The following is a 24,199-nucleotide window of genomic DNA, read 5'->3' on the forward strand; positions in this document are numbered from 1 at the left end:
CATTTCATAAGAACCATGTACGCCCCCCGGATATAACCTACTGCTCGTGCCCCGGGCCCTGGGTGTTTGTGTCGACACTGGAGTTGTTGTTATCTAATTTTTGAACTATTTTTTTAAAAATGGCTATGACCCCCAGATCATAACTTACAGCGCCTGTCCCCGGGCCCCGGATGTTTTGTTGACGCCAGAGTGGTTTGTTATCTAACCATTGAACTATCTTTAAAGAAAATGCCTGTCTTAAAAATTTTATCTGATGCATTAGGGGGAAAAGGGCGTGAAGGGGGGGGGCACTATTTGCCCTCCGATCTCTTTTGACTCTTAAAAAGTGAACTAGAAACTTTCACTTTACAAACAAATGAGCCCTCTCTAAAGTTTATGCCAGCACTCCTTCCACAAGAACCATATATACCCCAAAGGCATAACTTACCACGCCTGCCGCTGGGCCATGGGGGGTTTTGTTATGACTGGAAATTTTGTTATCTGACCTTTGAACTATTTTTAACAAAATGACTATTTCAAAATTTTATCTAATGTATTTGTGGGAAAAAGGATTTGGGGCGGAGGCTAGGTGCCTTCCGATCATATTTGACTCTTTAATGTGAACTTCAACTTCCAGTTTCTAATTACATGAGCCGTTTTTGAAGTTCATACGAGTATCCCTTCAATAAGAACCATGTATGCCCCCAGGGCATATATAAAACGTCTGCCCCCGGGTTCTGTAGGGTCGTGACGACGCCGAAGTTTTTGTGTTATCTGACTTTTGAGCTATTTTTAACAAAATGGCTATCTCAAAATGTTTATCTGCTGCATTTGGGAAAAAAGGCATGGGAGGGGAGGGGCTAGTTGTCCTCCGATATTTTCTGAATCTGAGAAAAAAACGAAATAGAAATTTTAATTTCCAATCAAATGAGCCCTATCTGAAGTTTATATGAGCATCCCTTCCGCAAAACTCATATTTGCCACCAGGGCTTAACTTACAACGCCCGCCCACCGGTCCGCCCACCGGTGGGTTGTGTCGACATCGGAGTCTTGTTCTCTGACCTTTGAACTATTTAAGAAAAAATGGCTGTCTCAAAATTTGTATCGCTTGGGTTTGGGGTAAAAAGGGTGTTGGGGGACTAGTTGCCCTCCCATCTCTTTTGAATCTTAAAAAGTGAAATAGAATATACAATTTCTATTCAATTGAGCTCTCTGAATTTTATTTTAGGATCCCTTCCATAAGAACTATATATGCTCCCTGGGCATAACTTACAACGCTTGCCCTCGGGCCCGGGGCAATTGTGTCGATACCGGATTATTTTTTTGTCTGGCCAAATGACTATCAATGACTATGTTAACAAAATCACTATCTTAAAATTAATACCGGATCCATTTGGGAAAGAATAGGCATGGGTGGGTCTAGTTACCCTCCGATCTCTTTTTACTCTTAAAAACTGGACGCCTGCCCCTGGGCCCTGAGGGATTGTGTTGATCCCGTATTTTTTGTTATATAATCTTTGAATTATAAGAAATGGCTATCTCAAAGCTCTTAACGGATGGGTTTGTGGTAAATAGGTCGTGGTGGAAGGGGGAGCTAGTTGCCCTCAGATATTTTTTTACTCTTAAAAATTAACTATAACTTTCACTTTACAAACAAGTGAGCCTCTCTGAAGTTTATACCAACATTACTCCCACAAGAACCATCTATACACTCCCAGGGCATAACTTACAACACCTGCCTTACAATAATAAGGTATGTATGTTTGACTACTATTTCCCCAAAATACGAAGGATTCTAGGGTGAGTCTTTCAAGGAATGTTGAATCAAATCCAAACATGTCATGTGTATATGGGTTGTCAAAAAAGTTTAACTCAGGAATGACAGAGTATATTAATTTGGAACTTTCGAGAAATTATAAGGGAGATGATCAAGTGACCAGAAAGGCAATATTTGTGCGCTACTACTACTACTACAACCGCTGCTTCTACTGCTACCACAACTACTACTACCACTAATATAACTGAAACTACTACTTCTGTAGCAGGTACTACTAAGGCTGAGGATATTGAAATAAACAAATGAATAAACGTAGAGAGGAAACGGTGAACTAATAAAAGCATCCTATATGCATACAGATTATGATGTGGGTATATCAACAGCTTTTAGAACGGATTATCGTATCAACAGGTATCATGAGTGGGATATTCACCTGACTAAAAGGAAACATGAACCTGCTGCTACTGCTATTAATACTACTGCTACTACTGCCTTACAACACCTGCCTTACAACACTTTTAAAATCGGGATACAAAATACAAGGTGATGCATTAAAAAAAAATCAACACTCACGCAAATAAAATATAGTAGTTAAAAATTAAAACCGCTAGTATAAATACAATCTAATTACTCGCCCTTATTCGTGTCATAAACAATTCAAACCCCCAAAGAACTCCTCAGAAACAGCAATAAACCGCACAATAATCTTTTGGTTTTCTGTTGTTCTGAAAAAAAAAATCAAGACTAATTAAATTAATAGGTTTTTAATTATTAGTTTTTTTAATTATTCAATTATTAATTAAATTAATTAATAGATTTTTTTTCTACTTATTCGTATGTAAAAAATTCGTGGTAAAAAAACTATAGTAAGGAGCGACCAGGTTCAATAGTAACCGAAACTCTAAAGAATGGAATTTTTCTACCAATAGTTATATCAAAAGAATCGTATTTTTATGTTTATTTTAGATATATAAGTTTTATCAAGTTTAGTCATGCCCATCAAAAGTTACGAGCCTTGAAAAATTTGCCTTATTTTAGAAAATAGGGAAAATACCTCCTAAAAGTCATGGAATCTTAACGAAAATCACACCGTCAGATTCAGCGTATCAGAGAACCCTAACATAGAAGTCTCAAGATCCTGTCTACAAAAATACGGAATTTTTCATTTTTTGCCAGAAGACAGATCACGGATGCGTGTTTTTTTTTCAGGGGTGATTGTATCGACCAAGTAGTCCTAGAACGTCGCAAGAGGGCTCATTCTAACGGAAACTAAAAGTTCTAGTGTCCTTTTTAAGTGACCAAAAAAATGGAGGGCACCTAGGCCCCCTCCCAAACTCATTTTTTCCCAAAGTCACCGGATCAAAATTTTTAGATAGCCATTTCGTTCAGCATAGTCGAAAATCCTAGTACTTATGTCTTTTGGGATGACTTAATCCTCAAAAATTCCCCGGGGGAGGGGCTGAGAGTTACAAATTTTTTACCATTGCTTGTATGTATACTTGGTTATTGGGAATTGTACAGACATTTTCAGGGGGACATTTTCGTTTTAGGGGGGGGCGGGAGGAGGTGGTTACATGCGAGGATCTTTCCATGGAGGAATTTATCATGAGGGAAGAGAATTTCCATGAAGTGGATGCAGGATTTCATAGCACTATTAAAAAAAACAATGAGAAAATAAATAAAAAAAAGTTTATATTCAGCTGGAAGTAAGAAGCAACATTAAAACCTAATGCGAACAGAAATTATTACGTATATAAGGGGTTCGTCTCCTCCACAATACCACGCTCTTTACACTATGGTATTTTTAGTAATTTCAACTATTTATTCGACAGCCTTTGTGATTCAGGGGTCATTCTTATAGAATTGGAAAAAAATTCAAGCTTTAGTGCAAAGAGCAAGCTGTTGACTAGGGGGCAGACCCCCTCATATACATAATAAAAATATACAAATATAGAAGTAATAAAAGTTACGTTTATTTATTACTAATAAAAACGTTTGTAAAAAAATAAAAAGTTCTAGTTGCCTTTCTAAGTAACCAAAAATTTGAGGGCACTAGGTCTTCTCCCCCACCCCTTTTATTTATCAAAATCGTCCGATCAAAACTATGAGAAAACCATTTAGCCACAAAAACTTAATATGCAAATTTTGTTTTAATTACTCATGTGCGGTGAGCCAAAATCAAAACATGCATTAATTCAAAATCGTTCAAAAATTAAAAAAAAAATTTTTTTTTTTTAACTTCAAGTAAGGAGTGACCTTAAAACTTAAAACGAACAAATTATTCCGTATATGAAAAATTTTGTTCCCTCCTCAACGCCTCGCGCTTCATGCTAGTTTTTATTGTTTTAAAAAGTAGAATTGTTATTAAGAGTCAAACTTTAACGTAAAGAGTGAGGCGTTGAGGAGGAAACAATCCCTTTTATATTTGGAATAATTTTTGTTCGTTTTATGTTTTAATGTGGCTCTTTACTTGAAGTTAAGAAAAGTTGTTGGTTTTATTTAATCAGAATAATAAGCTGGGTCGCTCCTTACTTACAGTTCTTTACCACAAACTGTTTAATAGTCAAATGAAAGCCGGTGAAAACAAATCAATATATCTGCTCTCAGAAAGTTTTTACGTTATATTCTAGTTAACATAGATCCTTAATTGAAATTAAAATTTTAATCTATTAGGCTGAGGCATATTTTGAATGGTACTTCTGCAGGTAAAGCTGAACTATCAAGTGCGCTAGTAGTTTATACTTAAAATTACATATTAAAACCGCACAAATTCGTCTCTTATCAGTTTCTTGTGTTCCTTGACGTTTTAGAATACGCGATACCAATGATGGGGGAAACTAATTTATTTACTGACGGATACTAGCCAATGCTCTCTTTCGCCACCTAGCAAATCATCTTGCGCCACTTGAATAAAATACATGCAGTTTATTTTTGCTTGGTGGGTTTATAGACGCGAATAGACTACTATGCTGTTAACACATGGTGGCCCAATGTGGTTTCCGAGCCATGCATTTTGAAAGTCTTCACATTATTTCCGTTCGAACAATGTGTAACATGCCTTCCACTCTGCTAGAAAAGTAGATGTGGATTGGGGTGTTGGAGGGGCTAATGACTTGTCTTCGTTTCCCAATCATACAGATTCAAAATTCGTTTTAAAGTTCAAACAAGGTACAACACGCCTACATATCTGCTAAAAGCTAATAGGCGTTCGAAGAGCCACGGGCTTATTTTCAAATCATTAATACAGATTGAATATCATTATACGCCTCCCCTCCCCTCTAAGTTTTTCAACCAGTTGGTTAAGTACGTTTTTATAATAATTATTAGGTGGACGGACTGATGGAAGTAACATAAAATGCATGAAAGAATATATCATTGGTAAATGCAACCATTTTCTCAAATCAGTTTTAATTTATGTAGATGAACTAAAGAAAATAAATGACATAACGAAACCAGTAAAAGCTTTTGATCTAAATTCTGGTCTCCTTTATTTTTTTTTGTTTTTTTTTTCTAGTCGAGTAAAGACAATAAATAGGATCAACAAGATAACTTGATCGAAGATTTAAGTACTGTCATAGCTTCTAATGAAATTTTGACCTCAGTCCGAAAATGGTTTTATTTTATCGACCCAGTTGTGCATTTGTGGTCCATCTGGGTTCAGACGAAAAGTAGATCGTCCCTAAATGATACGGGAATAGGTCATAAGGAAGTGTTGAAAAGAAATTTGGACTTTATGACAGGAAGAAAATAGCGAAGCTTTGTACAGATTGGAATGGAAGACGAGTGCGCAGCGATGTCGTCCTCAGGGGTTCAGTGCTTCAGTGAGTTGTTTGTAGTAACTGCTCTAAATCAAAACACGTAACGTGTATAATTTGAAAAGGGAATTAAATTTTCACCAATAATTTTATTTGTCGGCTTCTGAGCTTATTGATTACAGATCCAAGGCTAACATTGAAATATGCACTTTTGAAATTTAAAATACATCAATTATTTATTTTAAAAACGAGGACATGTTACAATTTGTTGGATTGTTTTTCATGCTAGGTTTTTAATTTCTGTAATTGAAGCACCCTTGGTCTTCCAACATCCTTCTTCCATCCTTGACTCGGCAAAAATAGACATGTTTTACCTCTTTCGTCTCATGGCTCTTCAGGTATTATTTAAGAAACTCATTAAATGCCTATAATTTAACAAGTTATGGAAGGATTTTCAATCTTTACGATTGGAGGACGCCAAGTGATGGTTTTGGACGCATTTTTTTCCATGAGCCCCATCTCCAAATTTTGTATATTTTATGTGAACTTCGGTCACGCAGATTAAGCTATTTTTTTTTCTATATTAAAGCGAACTAAGGGTATATCTGCATACAAGGACTCGATTTCCTCCAAATCTCTTATTTTAGGGTTTCTGAGTTAATTGATTATACACTTAAAGCTACTTTTGCTGCATGGAAGTTCAAAATAGAAGTATTTACGTATTTCAGAAAAAAAAATTAATCAAAATGTGTAGTTAGGAATATCTGCGGTTTTTGATTCCAAATTAGAGCTAATATTGCAACATAAGGTCCCAAACTTGGTATTTTCAGTGGAAAAAATTGCCCCTCCCCGCTTGCGTTTAAAAATACATTTTGCTTCCCTCTCTCATCCACATTTTCGGGAATTAGTGCTGCTTACAGATGTTCGAAACATAGAGGTTTATTCACCCGAGAAGCCTCGTAACGCCTGACAGCTGCCATACCACAAATATTTAACTCCGACTAGAATTCACTAGCTCTAGTTCAAAGAAACTATCAAAAACTCAAAAGTGCGACTACCTGCTGAACCAGGTAGAAATCCATATTTTCGACAGTCTGATAGTTGAATCTTTCTTGTTTCCCTCTCCCTGTGTGCAGGCATATTCGCTCGTGGTTGAAAAAGTCGAGTATTTCATATAAAAATGTCAGAGTTCCTTGTGAAGCACTCTATTACTCATTCGATTTTGGATTTTATTAAGGATTGATAAAGAGTAAATCCTCCGTTTGAAAAGGCCAAGAAAACCAAATCACATTATATCACTAGCGTTTCACGAGGCTGAAATATTAATCTACCTTTTTATTTTAGAGCTATATCCAACAAAACAACAAAACCATCAAAAGACTCCAAAAGTACAAAAAATACGCCCGAGTATTGGTGAATTAAGAGATCCTGTGACACAGTTTCAGAGAATAGAAAACGCTCCTTCAACTGCCGAAACTGTTTCTAGTCCATCTGACGGTGAGGAGTCAGGTGACATGATCTTTGAAAATGCGAGTCTTGTAAAATTTGCCAGAAGAAAAGCAAGGCGAAGGTCGACAATGGTTGGTATTTTAAGAATAATTTTGTCATATTTTTTGGCATTCTTTGATCCAAATATATGTGACTGACTGAGATGAAGATGGGCCTATTGGATGCACGCTTGAGGAAGGCAAGACTTTGCAGCGGCCGAAAAACTTTTTTTTCTATTATTATTATTCAGCATTTCTTATGTGAAATCTGAAAAAAAGCTTTTTTATAACTCCCCTCCCCTTCGTAAAAAAAAAAAAAATCATGTGAACTTGCCTGCTGGGTCCTATTTTTAATAACAATTTAATTCAAAACAAGAATAAATAAATAATCAAGTCAGACTTAAAATGACCAGAATTACCACAAATACGATTGAAGAAGATGCGAGGGGGGGGGGGGCTGTAGATATATAAGTTTCAAACAAATTGCACACATGTTTTGGTTTCATGGGGGGGGGCATACCCCAATTTAATTTTTTTTTTAGATTAAAGTCCTATTTGCACAAGAAGTTTCAAATTCTTTTTGAACTAATAGCATTTTTCTAGCAGAATTGGGTCCTTTTTTACCCAAGGATCAAAGTATAAAGTTTCAAGTCAATTGGAAGATACCCCTCCCCTTAACTTTTTTGTTCGTTAGAGCATCCCTAAGGAATTGGCCTAAGTAGCTTTCTAATCAATCAGGGATAAGTGTCCTGGCTCATATCCTAGGCACCTAACTCACTTTCATTCTATCCTGTATTCTTCTCTAAAACTCTGTGTCACTTGATTTCTGCAAACCAGAACCTTAGTGTGAACCATTACAGCTGAGCAATCGCTGTAATAGTGCTTTCACTATCCCTAGCTTTTTAAGTCCCTGATAGAATATTGAGTTTCACGAATTCGTAAAAATTATTGCCCCCCCCCCCCTCTCAATAGAAGTTGAACTTCACTCCTAAAAATCTCTTCGAAACTGTGTAATTCAACTCACAAAAAAAATTCCAGATTAGTCCATTGTTTGAAGTTTCCTGATTTGGCCAATCAAATTCGTATGTAGTAACATTATTATGAAACAGGTCAACAGAATTGTAAGATAATTCTCGCTTGCGCTTGTTATTTGTCGCTTTTTATTAGCCTTCTTACAAAAGTTCAGTCGTAACTTCATGATTTAGTGCTCAGCATATTGTTAAGTTTAACAACATTTTTAAACATCAATCGGTTGGCATAATCCTTGTGCAGTATTCATAATTTGCTTCCTCTTTATAAGCAGCAACTCAGATTTTGCAGTACAATCTTCTTTTTTTCTGAATCGATTTTTTTTATTATGTATCTTTATCACGCTTTCTAAGCAAATAAAAAAAAAACGTATGTGCGAGTTTAGGTCTGAGTGTGCTACATTTAAGAGTGAGGCACAGCTTTGAAATTTGGACAATTGAACCAAAAACATAACACGTTGTACTGGAAATTGAGAAACCTCAAGGCTTTAGGGGTTTTTGATCCTTCCCTTTTGTGTGTCCCTGAAAGTGCTGTATCCAGGATGTTTCTCAGAAGGGAGGGGGTCAAAAGGACTGTTTTTCAGGGGGGGGGGGTAAAAACTTAAAAAAAGCACAATTTTTTAGAATTCATTTTTATTACGTTTTTACAAATCGGAAAACATTTCTCAGGGGGGAGGGGGTCTCAAATCCTCTGGATACAACTTTGCTCCCGGATTTACTATTAATAGGCCATATCTTCAGGGTAAAAATATAAGCCATCTATAAAAGTGAGTATAGTGCCTTTTGTATTTGAAAAAAAAAAAAGGCTATGACACACACTGGGAACCTTTGTTTTATTTTATTTGTACTCGCGTCATTTTACAAACTCAGAAATTCTCATTTTGTGTTTGGTTATAATTTGTCGTTTATAATGGTAAATAGTTTAATCTTCTGCTTGAACAATGTCTGCCATCTATTAAGCCTGAAAATGGGTTAAGGGTTTCTGACGAGACACATTCTGCTAAATATTTTTTACATTGTTTCCAGTTGTTGTTAAAAATAAAATTTATCAAAGCTTACATGGTAGTTATAAACTAAGAGAAAGCGTATAAGGTGATGATGCTTTATTAGCCAAAACAGCAAACGCTAGCGTAGGTTATGTCTTGTATACAGTGGACTCAAAACTAAAGCATTCACAGGCAAATATCATACAAGTCCATATAATAAACTCTATCAAACATCAAATAACTTCTAGAGCTTTATCGTTAAAGTGCTGAGTAAAATACGACACAAATGGTTTACAATATCTCTTGGTACTGGAAGCTGGGTAAGCTTCCAATTGTTTCCAATTGTCATTGAAAAAAGATATTAGAAGGATGAAAAATTCAGTCATAGACGAATCACGAGGAGAGCTCCTTACTTTGGATGTAATCTGTCTCTACGCGCTTGTTTTGGCCCAGTTACTTTAATTATTCATTTATTACAGTGTGTACCGCGACGACCATCTAAACTTCGTATTGTGTCTTCATCGCCTGACCAAGAGCTTGAGAAAACGAAACTCCCAAATGGAAAAGACGAATCTCCCATTAAAAAGAATAAAATTGGTGAGTAATTATCAGTTTGGATATCTAGCCCTATTCCATTTCCTGTAGAAATGGATGCTTATGTTTTTTTTTGCAAGTTTCATGTGTTATGGCGATTCCACCTACTGCCTTGATCTATTTCGAACGGGCGATATCTTCTCTTTTATAGAAAGCGTGAGCCTTTCTAATTCTTTTTTTTGGGATATCAGCTCAATCCCAAACTTTTATTAACCATTTCAGTGGTTTACTTTGGTTTTAAGAGATTTGTATTTTGCAGCTTCCTTGCCCTAGTCAACGAATTCTCGTTTTACCTGGTGTTTTAAGAAACTGGAAATGTTAGGAAAATGTCAAAGTTTTCACTCAAACTTAACATTATTGCTTCCTTTGATTGAGTTTTATTATACGCAAATATTCTCTTTATTATTTTCCATCTCCTTATGTTAAATTAAGAAACTTCGACAATTACCAGAAGAGGTATTCAAATCTCAGCTGAAAGTGATAGAGACTTTGATTAATTTTCTTAATTTTGCCTTTTGAGAGTTTGGACAGGTCTGGACTTATGTCGAGGGGTTTATGAATACTTGTCATTGGGATGGTTACCAGAAAGGGTTATCGGATTTTAACAAAATGGTTCAAAATAAAAGCCCCTAATTCCGGTCATCAGGACATCTAGCTGAAGGGGTTATGATATTTCATCTCAACCTGCTGGGAAGTAACATTTAATTTCTAAGTTTCACCTCTCAGTAGTACGCAGTGTTGCGACATTAAAATTTTGATTTGTACCAAACAGCTCTTAAAATATACTTTCCCGGAAAAAATGTACCAGACACAAAAAAATTACGCGTATCTTGCTTTGAACAGTACTCTCCATAAAATATGTAATCTCTTCCTTTGCTCTTCTGCTCTCTTTTCCTCTTTTTTCTTTTTTATCACTGTTATTATTGATTTATTTCCTTTAAAATCGAAGAGCATCTAAAAAGAAAACATTTCGTCAATGTAATGCATAATGCCCTAATAATTGTTTTCTTTTCCATCATATAAGTTGTCAGACCGTCTTAATTAATAAGAACATGTTATCTAAAGCTGGGACTTCACCTAGTGGATGTGGGCTTTCTGGTCCAAAAAAAGAGGATGCCCAGATGGTCTTTTTTTTCAGTTCTACTCTCCAGTACTTTTCAGAGCTTTGACAATCTTTTTGTTTTCACGTTTAATCAAATTAAATTTTTAATTTCTTATTCTGTGTCATCCACCTTTAAAAAAATTTTTTCACCCCAAAATCTTCCTGAATCTGGAAGTCTGTTAGCTCAAATTCCCCCTTTCTTCAAATTTGCCCGGGGTACATTTGGTCTGGCTTGACGTTTAAAATCATGTGCGAACAAAAAAGTAAACCCAGAATCTGGAAGCCCGGATGTTAGAAATTCTGGGAGGTGAAGCCCCAACTTAAGTCTTTTTCTGTTGGATCGTCCAACTCCTTTAGGATTATATATTAAAGCGCATTATTTAGGATTATATATTTTGATCAATCCCAGGCTTCATTCCACTTTGGCAATAAGGTATATAAAAGTAACTGCTGCTGTGTTCTAGTTGAAGCGATTGGAAGGAACTGATGAATAAAATATACCCTATTATTTATATATAATAAAATATAACTGATGAATAAAATAATACCCTAGGTTTTCCAAAACATCTGTAAAAATATTGCTTACATTATAATACTATGATTTATCAATCAAAGTGTTTTGAAAAGAACTTAGCATCGAATTAGTGTAGCAGTTGTTTCCAATTCCTCAAGCTAAAAGGCTGCTACAGGTAGTTTTTATATATTTCTTTTTGCTGATCTAGAACAAGCCCCTATAACCAGGAGCTGAAAAACTGAGCTACTAAGCTTAGTTTTGTTGGATAACAGATCAGAATTCCCTTAGAGACACAAAACAGATTAGTTGTTCAGAAACTAAAATTGCAAGAAAAGACTTAGGAGAATCGCATCATCATGATCTCTAAGCAAAGACTCAATTTCTTCCTCTTTAGTATCTTGTATTTTATGAAGTACCTGTTCTTCTTACATTTTCTTTTCTTTTCTGAGGATTCTTGGAGACACAAGTACCGTGGTCGTGGATATGCTCCCTTGTATGAATCATGAGTAAACGGTCTCAACTGCAAGACGGTTTCGAGACTGTTTAAACAGCTGGTACTGCACTAATAATGTGTTTTACAGAAACGGATGAGTCTGGAAAGGACATGAAAGAGAACATGAATGTGCAAGGCTTTCAATATCTCGTGGAGCTAAGATTATTTTCAAGTTCATTGAGTTTCGCCCAAAAAAGCTCAGGACTCTTAAAGTTCTGAGGTGGCAAACACTTAGACTCAGCAGAGATTGAGCGCCAATGAGAGTTTAATTCTTCTAAAGATTGTCGATCGACTAAGCTAGGGAGCATGACTATTACTGGTACCAAGTATTCTTTGCCAGAGGCAGCCACAAAGGTTGACATGCAGTAGAAGCGAATATGAAGCTCCTTTACTAACTTTACGCAAAAGTTCAGACACGATTGTAAAGGCATGCACTGGTTGGTAATGAAAATTTCTTTCTATCTCATCATTTTCTACATTTGTTCCAACATAGATTATTTTGAGAGGCAAAAAGTAATCAGGCTTGGACGGATCATCCCTCTGGAGATGTCTGTCCAGCAGCGCAAACTCCTCGGTATCACTATCGTGAGTGATCTGAAGTGGGAGGTCCACGGTACTAACATCGAAAAGCAAGCTAATTTGGCACCTACGCTTGAAGTTTTCTAGCCACCTTTTAAGAATTTTAAGTTCCATTCGCCCTGTTCTTGAATGTTCTTGACCAGTTTGGCATTTCGGCTTAACTACTTCCCAACCTTATTCAGTAGAGTCAGTCCTGAAGCGAGCATTAAGAATTATCTATGGTCAAGGTAAACTCCCATATCACTTTATTCTTAAGTATTTCCAGCTCACTACCCTATCAGAGAGAAAAACCCTCCTGTGTACCCGGTTTGGCTATAAAGCCATGACAAACCCTGGTTTTCAAAATTTATTCCCCCTGCCCTTTCTACCTCTAAGATCCCAACCTCAAAGACCCAACTCATAGAAAGTCCTCCCCCCCTTCAACATCCCCCAGGAATCCATGAAAGATACAGGAAGAGTTTCATTCCTGTATTTGTAAACATCTTTAATCAGTGAATTTGTTGTATTGACTCAATTTTTCAGTTGATCGGTTTTTTAATCTGACAAATGTCTTTCTGACACTGTGTGTCTGTGTCTATTTTTCCCTTTGTTTTGTTTTACAAGTTTTATCTTACTGTAATGCCTCACGTAAAGCGCAAATTTGGCGCCACACGCTGTGAAAGTCATTTTTGAAATAAAGTCTCAATCTCTCATACGTACCTAACGGCTTATTTCCGACTACATCAGTACGTTGGAAATTCCTGCCCACAGCCCCCATGAAAAGGGTAGTAAGTTATACCCTTGGGGCATATTGGGTTTCTACAGAAAGTGTTGTCTTAGAAACTTTTAAAAAGGCTGATTCGATTGAAAATTAAGAGGAATAGTGGCCTTTGTATTCGTCGAAAGTGATTGGAGGGCAGATGATGCCCATCATTTCCTCAACCAATTCCAATGAAAAATTTTTAGATAACCATTTTGTTCAACGTATTTGAAAGGTCCGGAAATTATGTCGTTGATGGTAACAACCCCCCCCCCCCCTCCAGCTTTCATGGCAAGGGCTGTAAGTTGTGCCCTGGGGACATGTAAGGTTTTTAATAGAAAGCGTGGTCATATAAACTTTGAAGGGGGTTAACTGGATTGATAATCAGAAACTCTACTGCTCTTTTTAATAGTCAAAGTGATCAGAGGGCAGCTGCTCCCCCCCCCACACACATTTCGTGTTGTCCCAAAATGTCTCTAATATAAATTTTGAGATAGCCATTTTATTCAAAATAGTCTAAATATCATATAAAAAGGCTTTTGGGGTGGAAATAAACCCCAAAGTCAAGGGGCAAGGGTTTAAATATAACCAGGGCATATTTAAGGTTTTTTGAAGGGGTGGTCGTATATGCTTTGGATGAGACTCATTGGATTGGTAATCAGACGTTATAGTGTCCTTTTTGAGAGTAAAAGTGGTCAGAGCGCACCTAGTCCCCCCCCCACACGCACAAGCACGTCCTGTTTTCCCATGGTCCATTCAATACATGTTTTTAGACAGTCCTTTTATTCGAAATAGTCTAAATATCATATAACAAGGCTTTTGATGTTGATCCAAACCACCAGAGCCTGAGGGTGAGGGAAGAAAGTTATGTCCCTGGGGGATTCAAGGTTCTTATGGATTGGATGTCTGTATAAACTTTATTTGTGGCTCATTTGGTTGAAATTGGTAATTCTAGTTTCTTTTTAAGAGTCAATAGTGATTGATGTCAATTAGCCCTCCTCCCCCAAACTACCCCTCTTATCATCATAATCATCTGATTGAAATTGTGCGATGGCAGTTTGTTTAAAATACTTCAAAGAACATATAACAATTCCTCCAGGGAGTTGGCACAACCCCCTGGGCGAAGGACTTTAAGTAATGCCCTTTGGGCTTATTAGTTTTATATGGATGGGTGGTCATATCAAATTCAGATGGGTCTCAGTTGATTTTATATTGGAAGTTATATTGTCATTTTTAAGGGTCAAAGTGGTTTGAGAGAATCACCCCCTACCCCAAGCCCATTTTTTCCCATGACAAACATCCAAATGAAGTTTTGAGATATCAATTTTACTCAGCATTTTTGAAAGGTTCAGTAATTATGCGTGGTATAGTTGTAGTGGGAGAATGCAAATAGCACCTTTTTCTTCAACGTCCTCTGCAACAAACGATGAAATTTTTAACTTAATACTATCAACCGGTCCTAAAGCATTGCTGATACGTCCTCTTGACAACCTGTAACAGCGTACTGTATTCGATTTATTTGGGTAAAATATTGCCCAAAATGTTCGCCTGAATACCCCTAGGTATATTAGTAGTAGTAGTAGCAATATTAGTTATAGTAGTAGCAGTAGGAGTATAGTTGATAATAGTGGTCTTAGCTCTAGTAGTAGTAGTAGTAGCAGTGATAATAATGGTAGTAGTTGTAGTAGTTGTAGGAGTAGAAGCAGTAGAATTATTATACATATTTTGTCTTTTGATTTGTTCAACACCCCCCGTATAAGGTGTTGTAAGTTTTAGTTTCACACGTGAAACTGTTCCTTCAGGTATTGCTGATATGCCATTTTGAAAATTTCAAATATTTTCTGAAATTTTCACCTCCATGCCTTTATAGGTTGTGGATATTGAACTAGCTAGAAGACACTGTGTGTATGAATTTAACGCTGCTTTTAAGGTTACTGTAACTAACGACAGTAAGAGCATTAAATTGAGACCTATGGTGGATGTTTAGGGGAGTTTCAATTAAACGAAAAAACTTTATGCATACAGGTATTAAAAGGGCATATAAACAATATAGGGCATATAAGGACATTAGGCAGCGATGCTCTATCATAGCTAGTAGCATCATTGATATTTTAAAGTGGCTAATTTGATTGAAAACTAAACGTTCTTGTGCCCTCTCAAGAGTCAAAAGTGACTGGAGAGTAATTAGCCCTCCTCATTAGCTCATAATTTTCAGACACTTCCAATCAAAATTTTAAGACAACCATTTTCTTCATCATAAGTGAACGGTCTAGTAACTATGTCTCTAGGGTTATTGGGGTGTTCCAACCCCCACAGTTTATGTAATATGTCTATTATGCTTATAATTAAATGTTGTTTTAAAATTAAATCAAAACGGACTGTGTGTATGGTGGTTGCCAAAAAGACATCTCAGCAATATACCAAGAACGACTGATGGTATTAAGCTCAAACTTTCGGGGCTACTTCTATTACTACTTTTGCTCCTAATATTTTACTAAATCAAAAGAGTGTAAGTATTTCTAGCTGTGAAAGAGCATAGATGTAATTTTTAGGGCATTGTATTAAGTTTTATCTATCAGGTCAACTAGAGGATGTATGTGACTAAATTAAACACTACCATTTGTGTCATGATTTTCAAAAGGGTTTATGTTGTTTTAAATTGCTGAAAAGGTTTTCCAGCATACAATAAGCCAAACTATAAGTTCTTGAAAAAACCAGAAAAATTCTAACTATTATTTTCTTTTTCCCTGAAAAAGACTATGTCAATATAAAACGAACACAAATTAATTAAGAAACACTTTATACCACATAGGTTTTTCAAAAAAAAGTAAAGAACTCTATTAAACCAGAAATGAACAAAAATAGAATCAAATAATCTAACAAGCATAAAACTACCTCAAATCTTCATCAATAAATAAATGAAACCCAAAACAAACAGAAATTGCAATAGATAACCGAGTCAAACTGAAAACGAGCAGAATTTAATATGAAATGGGGTTCAAAACCCTTCTGCTTTCTAAAAGCCAGAATATAATTTGTATTTTACTGAAAAAAATTCAAATGAAGGTGCATTGTCAGTTTAGTATACATATGCTGATATTTATTCCTTAAAATATCAATTAATTTTTAACTTCTTAAAGTATAAAAGTGAAAACATTTAAAAGAATTTTTTTTCAGTTGAAATGCAAATAACATTCTGGCCTTTAGAAAGCAGAAGGGTTTTGAACCCTACTCATTTTGATTTCTGCTGGTTTTGAGTTTGGCTCGGTTATTTTATTGTAAAATCTGTTTGTTTTGGGGTTCATCTATTTATTGATGCTAGTTTATGGTAGTTGTATGCTTGGTAAATTATTTGATTCTATTTATGTCCATTTTGGGTTTAACGAAGCTCTTTACTTTTTTTGAAAAACTCAATTTGGGGGAAAAGTTTTTTTTTAAATAATATACAGTAAAACTATGTTCCCTTATCAGAGATAGCTAATCTGCACCTTTAGTTATATGCAGTTGCCAATGGGTCAGTTTTAACTATACTTCCACATACCTACCTTAACGATGAAACTAGGTGGTGGTTTTAAATTTGATGCCAATTTTCTGAAAAGAACAGTTTAAAACATACGTTCGCACATAATCCATAATCTCTTCAAAGTCACAAAGAAGAAAGTAACAAGTCGGTAGACATCACTATTTTTATAACATTGAACAGTGAGAGTCCTAATTGCGACTATCGAAAAAAAAACACGCTGAATTTGTACCAGTTTGGCAAAATTGTGCTGAATTTTCAACTTTAAGAAAAAGTCGTACAGATGTACAGGCCAGAAGAAAATGTACTGAATCTTGTATAATTGCATCACCCATCGCAACGCTGAGCACGCATCTATTTCACCCTTTGTGGAGGAAAGGGCCCCTAAATTATTGCCATCGAAACATCTACTTTCCCTTTTGGAAGCTCCCGCTGGATGTAATCTACGCTCTTTCTATCTCATCATTTTCTACATTTGTTCCAACATAGATTATTTTGAGAGGCAAAAAGTAATCAGGCTTGGACGGATCATCCCTCTGGAGATGTCTGTCCAGCAGCGCAAACTCCTCGGTATCACTATCGTGAGTGATCTGAAGTGGGAGGTCCACGGTCCTAACATCGAAAAGCAAGCTAATTTGGCACCTACGCTTGAAGTTTTCTATCCACCTTTTAAGAATTTTAAGTTCCATTCGCCCTGTTCTTGAATGTTCTTGACCAGTTTGGCATTTCGGCTTAACTACTTCCCAACCTTATTCAGTAGAGTCAGTCCTGAAGGAGCATTAAGAATTATCTATGGTCAAGGTAAACTCCCATATCACTTTATTCTTAAGTATTTCCAGCTCACTACCCTATCAGAGAGAAAAACCCTCCTGTGTACCCGGTTTGGCTATAAAGCCATGACAAACCCTGGTTTTCAAGATTTATTCCCCCTGCCCTTTCTACCTCTAAGATCGCAACCTCAAAGACCCAACTCATAGAAAGTCCCCCCCCCCTTCAACATCCCCCAGGAATCCATGAAAGATACAGGAAGAGTTTCATCCCCTTATCAGAGATAGCTAATCTGCACCTTTAGTTATCTGCAGTTGCCAATGGGTCAGTTTTAACTATACTTCCACATACCTACCTTAACGATGAAACTAGGTGGTGGTTTTAAATTTGATGCCAATTTTCTGAAAAGAACAGTTTAAAACATACGTTCGCACATAATCCATAATCTCTTCAAAGTCACAAAGAAGAAAGTAACAAGTCGGTAGACATCACTATTTTTATAACATTGAACAGTGAGAGTCCTAATTGCGACTATCGAAAAAAAAAACACGCTGAATTTGTACCAGTTTGGCAAAATTGTGCTGAATTTTCAACTTTAAGAAAAAGTCGTACAGATGTACAGGCCAGAAGAAAATGTACTGAATCTTGTATAATTGCATCACCCATCGCAACGCTGAGCACGCATCTATTTCACCCTTTGTGGAGGAAAGGGCCCCTAAATTATTGCCATCGAAACATCTACTTTCCCTTTTGGAAGCTCCCGCTGGATGTAATCTACGCTGGGAAAGATAGTCATCAAATTCTTGGCTTCCTTATATTTACAAGAGTTTTTAATCCTAACTGAGCTTCCTTGAGCAGTTCATCGTAAGGAACTGTAAGTACGGGGCGACTCGGCTCAATAGTAACCTGAACTTCAAAAAAAAGGAATTTTGATAATCAAAGATACAATAAAAGAATTAGCTAATTATATTATTTAAATATATATGAATCATCAAGTTTAGTGGTATCCATGAAAATTTACGATCTTGAGAAAATTTGCTTGATTTTCAAAAAAAGGAGGAAACACCCAAATGGTCGAAGAATCTTTAGGAAAATCACACCCTCATATTGAACGTATCCGAGAACCCTACTGTGGAAGTTTCAAGCTCCTATATGCAAAAATGTGGAGTTTTGCATTTTTGCCAGAAGAAAGATCACGGATATGTGTTTTTTTTATTGATTTATTTAGAAGATCGGAAGAGGGTGTACTCGAATAAAGTTAAAAGTTCTAATGCCCCTTTTAAGTAACCAAAAAGATAGGAGGGCAAAGTCTGGGGACAGGCACATAAGCTTTGACACTTGCCCATTGATTACACATTGTATTTGTTATTGGGAAGTAGTCAGACTTTTTGGAGTGGGGTATTTTGCACGTTGAGCGAGTTTCCATAAGGAGAATTTTCTGTGGGGAGGGAACTTTTGAGGGGAAATTTTACTCTGGAGGAGGAAAGAATTCCTATTTGAAATTATTTTTATTTGTGTTACTTTTCTCTTTGCAACTCAATTTTGCACGTGGAGATGTTTCGGGGCTATTTTCAGTGTGTTTGGATTTATGAAAAAGAAATTCCACGGAGTTGGGGATTTACGGAGTGATGAGAAAACGATTAGAAGTTAATTTTCAGATGAAAGTGTGCTAAGGAGATTTCTTAAGAGTAAATCCTCCGCAATAAGCTTACGGGGTGGAGTTTTTAGCGAGGAGGGAACTTCCCGGAGGGAATTCTACGGGGAGATTTTACGCAAGAGGAAATTTACACCGATGGGTTTTCTGTGAGGAGGGAGGGGTCTTATGGAGGATGAGCCATATTTACCTGCATTATTTGAAAAACGATCGTAAATTATAAAAAAATATTTAGCGGGAAGTAAGGACCTCCTCAATACCAATACTCACTATTGAGTCAATACTCAATGCTCCCCCCTCCTCAATACCTTGCTTTTTACGCTACAGTTTGACTGTTTGTCCCAATTCTTTAATATCGGCTCCTGAAATACAAGGGCTGGTTAATTAGAATACCAACCTTTTTTAGGAGTGCTAAAAGTTTAGCGTGAAGAACAAGGATTGAGGAGGAAAGTAGCAATATAATTTTTGTTCGTTTTCAATTATGAAATCTCCTCCATATTATAATATACTTTATATAATATAAAGTAGAAGCCTTCCCTATCTCAACCATTATACAAAGCCGAACCGAGATGCAAGTGCTTTGCAGAACGTAGAAATACAAGCGACATTAGATTATTTTTACGTGTAGACAAGTCAGAGTTCTTTCTGGAACGCGAAACTTGGCTTCACTTTTGTAACACTAAATTTTCAAGAATCTAATTTATTCCAATAAATATATTAAAATCGGTAGATAGTAGTGCAATGTTATTATTAGATGTTTTTAGAAATTACAAGTAGGTTTCAAAGTTTCGAATTGGTTTCAAGGACATTTTGAGAAAATTTCTGCCAAAATACATGTTCCACGGCAATATAAATCGAATTGTTGATGGATGATGACGGACAAGGATATGGACACAGCTTTTATACGCGTCAAAACTGTAGAAGCCAAATATTACTGAGTCGTGATTCTACTGTGTATTATTTATATTTAAAAGTAGATCTTTATTGTTTAATTTTTCTATGTCTGTTCAATCTAGATTTTGTATCAGAAATTGATGATACTTTACCAGGTGAAAATGAAAAGCCCTTCCACATTCCGAACCAATTTTTGTCTCCGAAATGTGAAGATATTCCTTGTCCCACTATACCCAGCATTTCAGGACCATGTAAATTTGAATATGAAACCCAGGAATCCGAAACTACATGTCCTGACAATGAAGGTATATCTCAAACATTTGGCTTTGTTAGAATTAAACGTATCGGATAATATTATAAAGGACAAAAATAGGACAAAAGGACTTGAATCGGATTTATATTGAACTTGAAAGGATTTATCTATAAATTTGAATCGGAATAACTTTTGGAAAACACGCATGGGGTGGGGTTGATTGCCCCCCACTTGCTGTTGTCACTTAAACAGGAACTACTTGTGCTTCCAATTTCTAATCGAAAGAGCCCCTTGTTCTCACTTTTTTGGCGGCAATCGTCCATAGCCTTTATGTCTTGGTGATATCCTTCATCTTCCTCATCGCTAATGGCAACTAAAGTTTCTGAGAAACAGTTGAAATGGTGACGTAAATGTACAACTTCACCGCTATTGTTATAAAAAAGGTTTCTGAAACGTATGAACATATTGTTTACCAGGTTGACGTATTGTTGTAAATATACGGCAAAACAAAAACCCGACCAGTAAGACTGGTGAAAAAAGTTGAAATTGGTAAAAAAAAAAAAATTGCCTGTCTTTTTTTCAGATGTTAATGAAAATAGTTAAGTCATACCAAAGAGCTCCCGCAAGGAAATCCTAAAGATTTTGGTTTTCCTTGGCTTAATAAGTTAATATCCCTCCTCTATCATTGGCAGCGCAATAATGCTGCCTAAGTAAAGAATGATGTTTCCTAACATCCAATCCTTAATCCAATTCTCACTTGTGTTGGAATTCTGTTCTCCCAATTATTATAATCAGAAAAAGGTAAACTAATTTTACAAAACGTTGTGGCCACTTAAGTAAGAGAATGATAGTTTTAAGTAAGAAATTTGGCTATTTAAGTAATAGAATGATATTAACGTTTGGGATACGGGCGGTAGCCATACTCTTTTTCGTAGTGAAGACATTGTTCATTAGAAGTACATAACCCCTACTCCCTGAAGACTACCTTGGCCTAGTAACTAATCCTTAATCCAATTCTCACTTGTCGTTGAATTCTGTTCTCCCAATTATTATACCTTGTAGCCACTTAAATAAGAGAATGATAATTCTTAGTAAGAGAATTGGTTATTTAAGAAAGAGAATGATACTTTTATCGTTCGGGAAACGGGCAGTAGCCCTGCTCTTGTTTGTAGTGAAGACACCTTTCATTACAAGTACATAACCCTAATTCTTTCGAAAGAATTGGGAAAAAAAACTTTCGGAAAGTTTTTTCTAATTAATTTTTGTTCGTTTTTGATAGCAAAAATGTCCATGCTTTTTAAAAACTCCTTTTAAAAAACTTGTTTCATAACATATGAGAACAAAGAAAGGGAACAAAAAATGAAAAGAGAAAAAACAAATAGGTGAAAAAACGAAGATTTTATCAGCCAGTAGCTAAATATTGAAAAACAAGCAAATATTTCGACAAGGACCTCCGCCAAGTCGTCCTCAGTGCTCAAAGAAAACAAAGAAAAAAAACAAAACAAAAAAAAACAGCAAAATCTAACCTTTTTCTAAAAGGACCTTGTAAATGAGGGGCACTTTCTTCGTGTCTTTCCATTGAATCCTAGCATTTCTTTGAGCCATTCTGAGACTAATTGAAGAGAGACAAATTAAAGCCATTTGTAAAAGGATAAAATTAGAAAAGATAAAAAGAAAGCTTATTAATGCTTTTGATTTTAAATCGCTATTCGTATATTAAAAAAAACTAACAAAATTTTCAGGTGTTTTCTTCTTGTAGTCCTCGTACTTCACACCTTGTATTTGTAAAAATTTTATTTTTCAAGGGAAGAAAAAAAATGGCGAGCGCTCCACTAGTATTTCCATAGACTTTCTTGAGATGGCAGATACAATCGGTATGAATCTGCGTTATCGACTTAACGAGAAATCATGGTGACCGGCATTACCCACTGGCCGCCATTATCCCAGTCTCCCCTAAAACTGATCTTTATGAAACATATATTTAAAATCAGCGTTAAAATGCGATTCTTTTGATGTAACTATTGGTATCAAAATTCCATTTTTTATAGTTTTGGTTACTATTGAGCCGGGTCGCTTCTTGCTACAGTTCGTTACCACGAACTGTTTAACAAAACCTTTGATGACCTTTAAAAATATGTGTGTTATAAAAGTGAAACCTTGCAAAATAGATCTTCTGTTTTCCTGATAAAAAAAAAAGTTGCCAAACTCTTATATGCTGGAAAGAAGGGATGGGAGCTATCGCCAGGATTTTGTTTTGGGATAGTTCCTGCTCACTTCGGACTGGAGGGGGGGGGGTAACGAATTACTGTGTAGGTCTTTTCTTGGCAAATCTGCAATAATTATTTAAACAGATACCCCAAGGGATATTCCATAATTACCAGCTCAGTTAGTACAAAATAAGAAAAATAATATTACTGCAAGTGGTAACATTGCACAGTGACCGTGCAAATTACTTCTACAGATACCCCAAGGGATAGTCCATAATTACCAGCTCAGTTAGTACAAAATAAGAAAAATAACATTACTGCAAGTGGTAACATTGCACAATGACCGTGCAAATTACTTCTACAGATAGCCCAAGGGATAGTCCATAATTACCAGCTCAGTTAGTACAAAATAAGAAAAATAACATTACTGCAAGTGGTAACATTGCACAGTGACCGTGCAAATTACTTCTACAGATAGCCCAAGGGATATTCCTTGATTACCAGCTTCTACAGATAGCCCAAGGGATATTCCATAATTACCAGCTCAGTTAGTACAAAATAAGAAAAATAACATTACTGCAAGTGGTAACATTGCACCTTGACCGTGCAAATTACTTCTACAGATAGCCCAAGGGATATTCCTTGATTACCAGCTTCTACAGATAGCCCAAGGGATATTCCATAATTACCAGCTCAGATAGTACAAAATAAGAAAAATAACATTACTGCAAGTGGTAACATTGCACAATGACCGTGCAAATTACTTCTACAGATAGCCCAAGGGATAGTCCATAATTACCAGCTCAGTTTGTACAAAATAAGAAAAATAACATTACTGCAAGTGGTAACATTGCAAAGTGACCGTGCAAATTACTTCTACAGATAGCCCAAGGGATATTCCTTGATTACCAGCTTCTACAGATAGCCCAAGGGATATTCCATACTTACCAGCTCAGTTAGTACAAAATAAGAAAAATAACATTACTGCAAGTGGTAACATTGCACAGTGACCGTGCAAATTACTTCTACAGATACCCCAAGGGATATTCCATAATTACCAGCTCAGTTAGTTCAAAATAAGAAAAATAATATTACTGCAAGTGGTAACATTGCACAGTGACCGTGCAAATTACTTCTACAGATAGCCCAAGGGATATTCCTTGATTACCAGCCTCTACAGATAGCCCAAGGGATATTCCATAATTACCAGCTCAGTTAGTTCAAAATAAAAAAAATAATATTACTGCAAGTGGTAACATTGCACAGTGACTGTGCAAATTACTTCAACAGATAGCCCAAGGGATATTCCATAATTACCAGCTCAGTTAGTACAAAATAAGAAAATAACAGTACTGCAAGTGGTAACATTGCACAGTGACCGTGCAAATTACTTCAACAGATAGCCCAAGGGATATTCATTAATTACCAGCTCAGTTAGTACAAAATAAGAAAATAACAGTACTGCAAGTGGTAACATTGCACAGTGACCGTGCAAATTACTTCAACAGATAGCCCAAGGGATATTCCTTAATTACCAGCTTCTACAGATAGCCCAAGGGATATTCCATACTTACCAGCTCAGTTAGTACAAAATAAGAAAAATAACATTACTGCAAGTGGTAACATTGCACAGTGACCGTGCAAATTACTTCTACAGATACCCCAAGGGATATTCCATAATTACCAGCTCAGTTAGTTCAAAATAAGAAAAATAATATTACTGCAAGTGGTAACATTGCACAGTGACCGTGCAAATTACATCTACAGTTAGCCCAAGGGATATTCCATAATTACCAGCTCAGTTAGTACAAAATAAGAAAAATAACATTACTGCAAGTGGTAACATTGCACAGTGACCGTGCAAATTACT

The 24,199-nt window shown here is 36.1% G+C and overlaps 1 protein-coding gene across 1 annotated transcript in view; it reads left to right on the forward strand.

Annotated features, from left to right (window-relative positions):
* LOC136029851 (uncharacterized) overlaps window positions 1-24,199 on the forward strand; it is a 96,284-nt gene that overhangs the window by 54,130 nt on the left and 17,955 nt on the right. Inside the window, 2 exon segments of the mRNA XM_065708306.1 lie at window positions 6,856-7,091; window positions 9,492-9,609. Coding sequence (XP_065564378.1) covers window positions 6,856-7,091; window positions 9,492-9,609 — 354 coding nt within the window.

The sequence above is a fragment of the Artemia franciscana genome, chromosome 8 (genome assembly GCF_032884065.1).
Source record: "Artemia franciscana chromosome 8, ASM3288406v1, whole genome shotgun sequence".
In the NCBI taxonomy this organism is placed as follows: Eukaryota; Metazoa; Arthropoda; class Branchiopoda; order Anostraca; family Artemiidae; genus Artemia; species Artemia franciscana.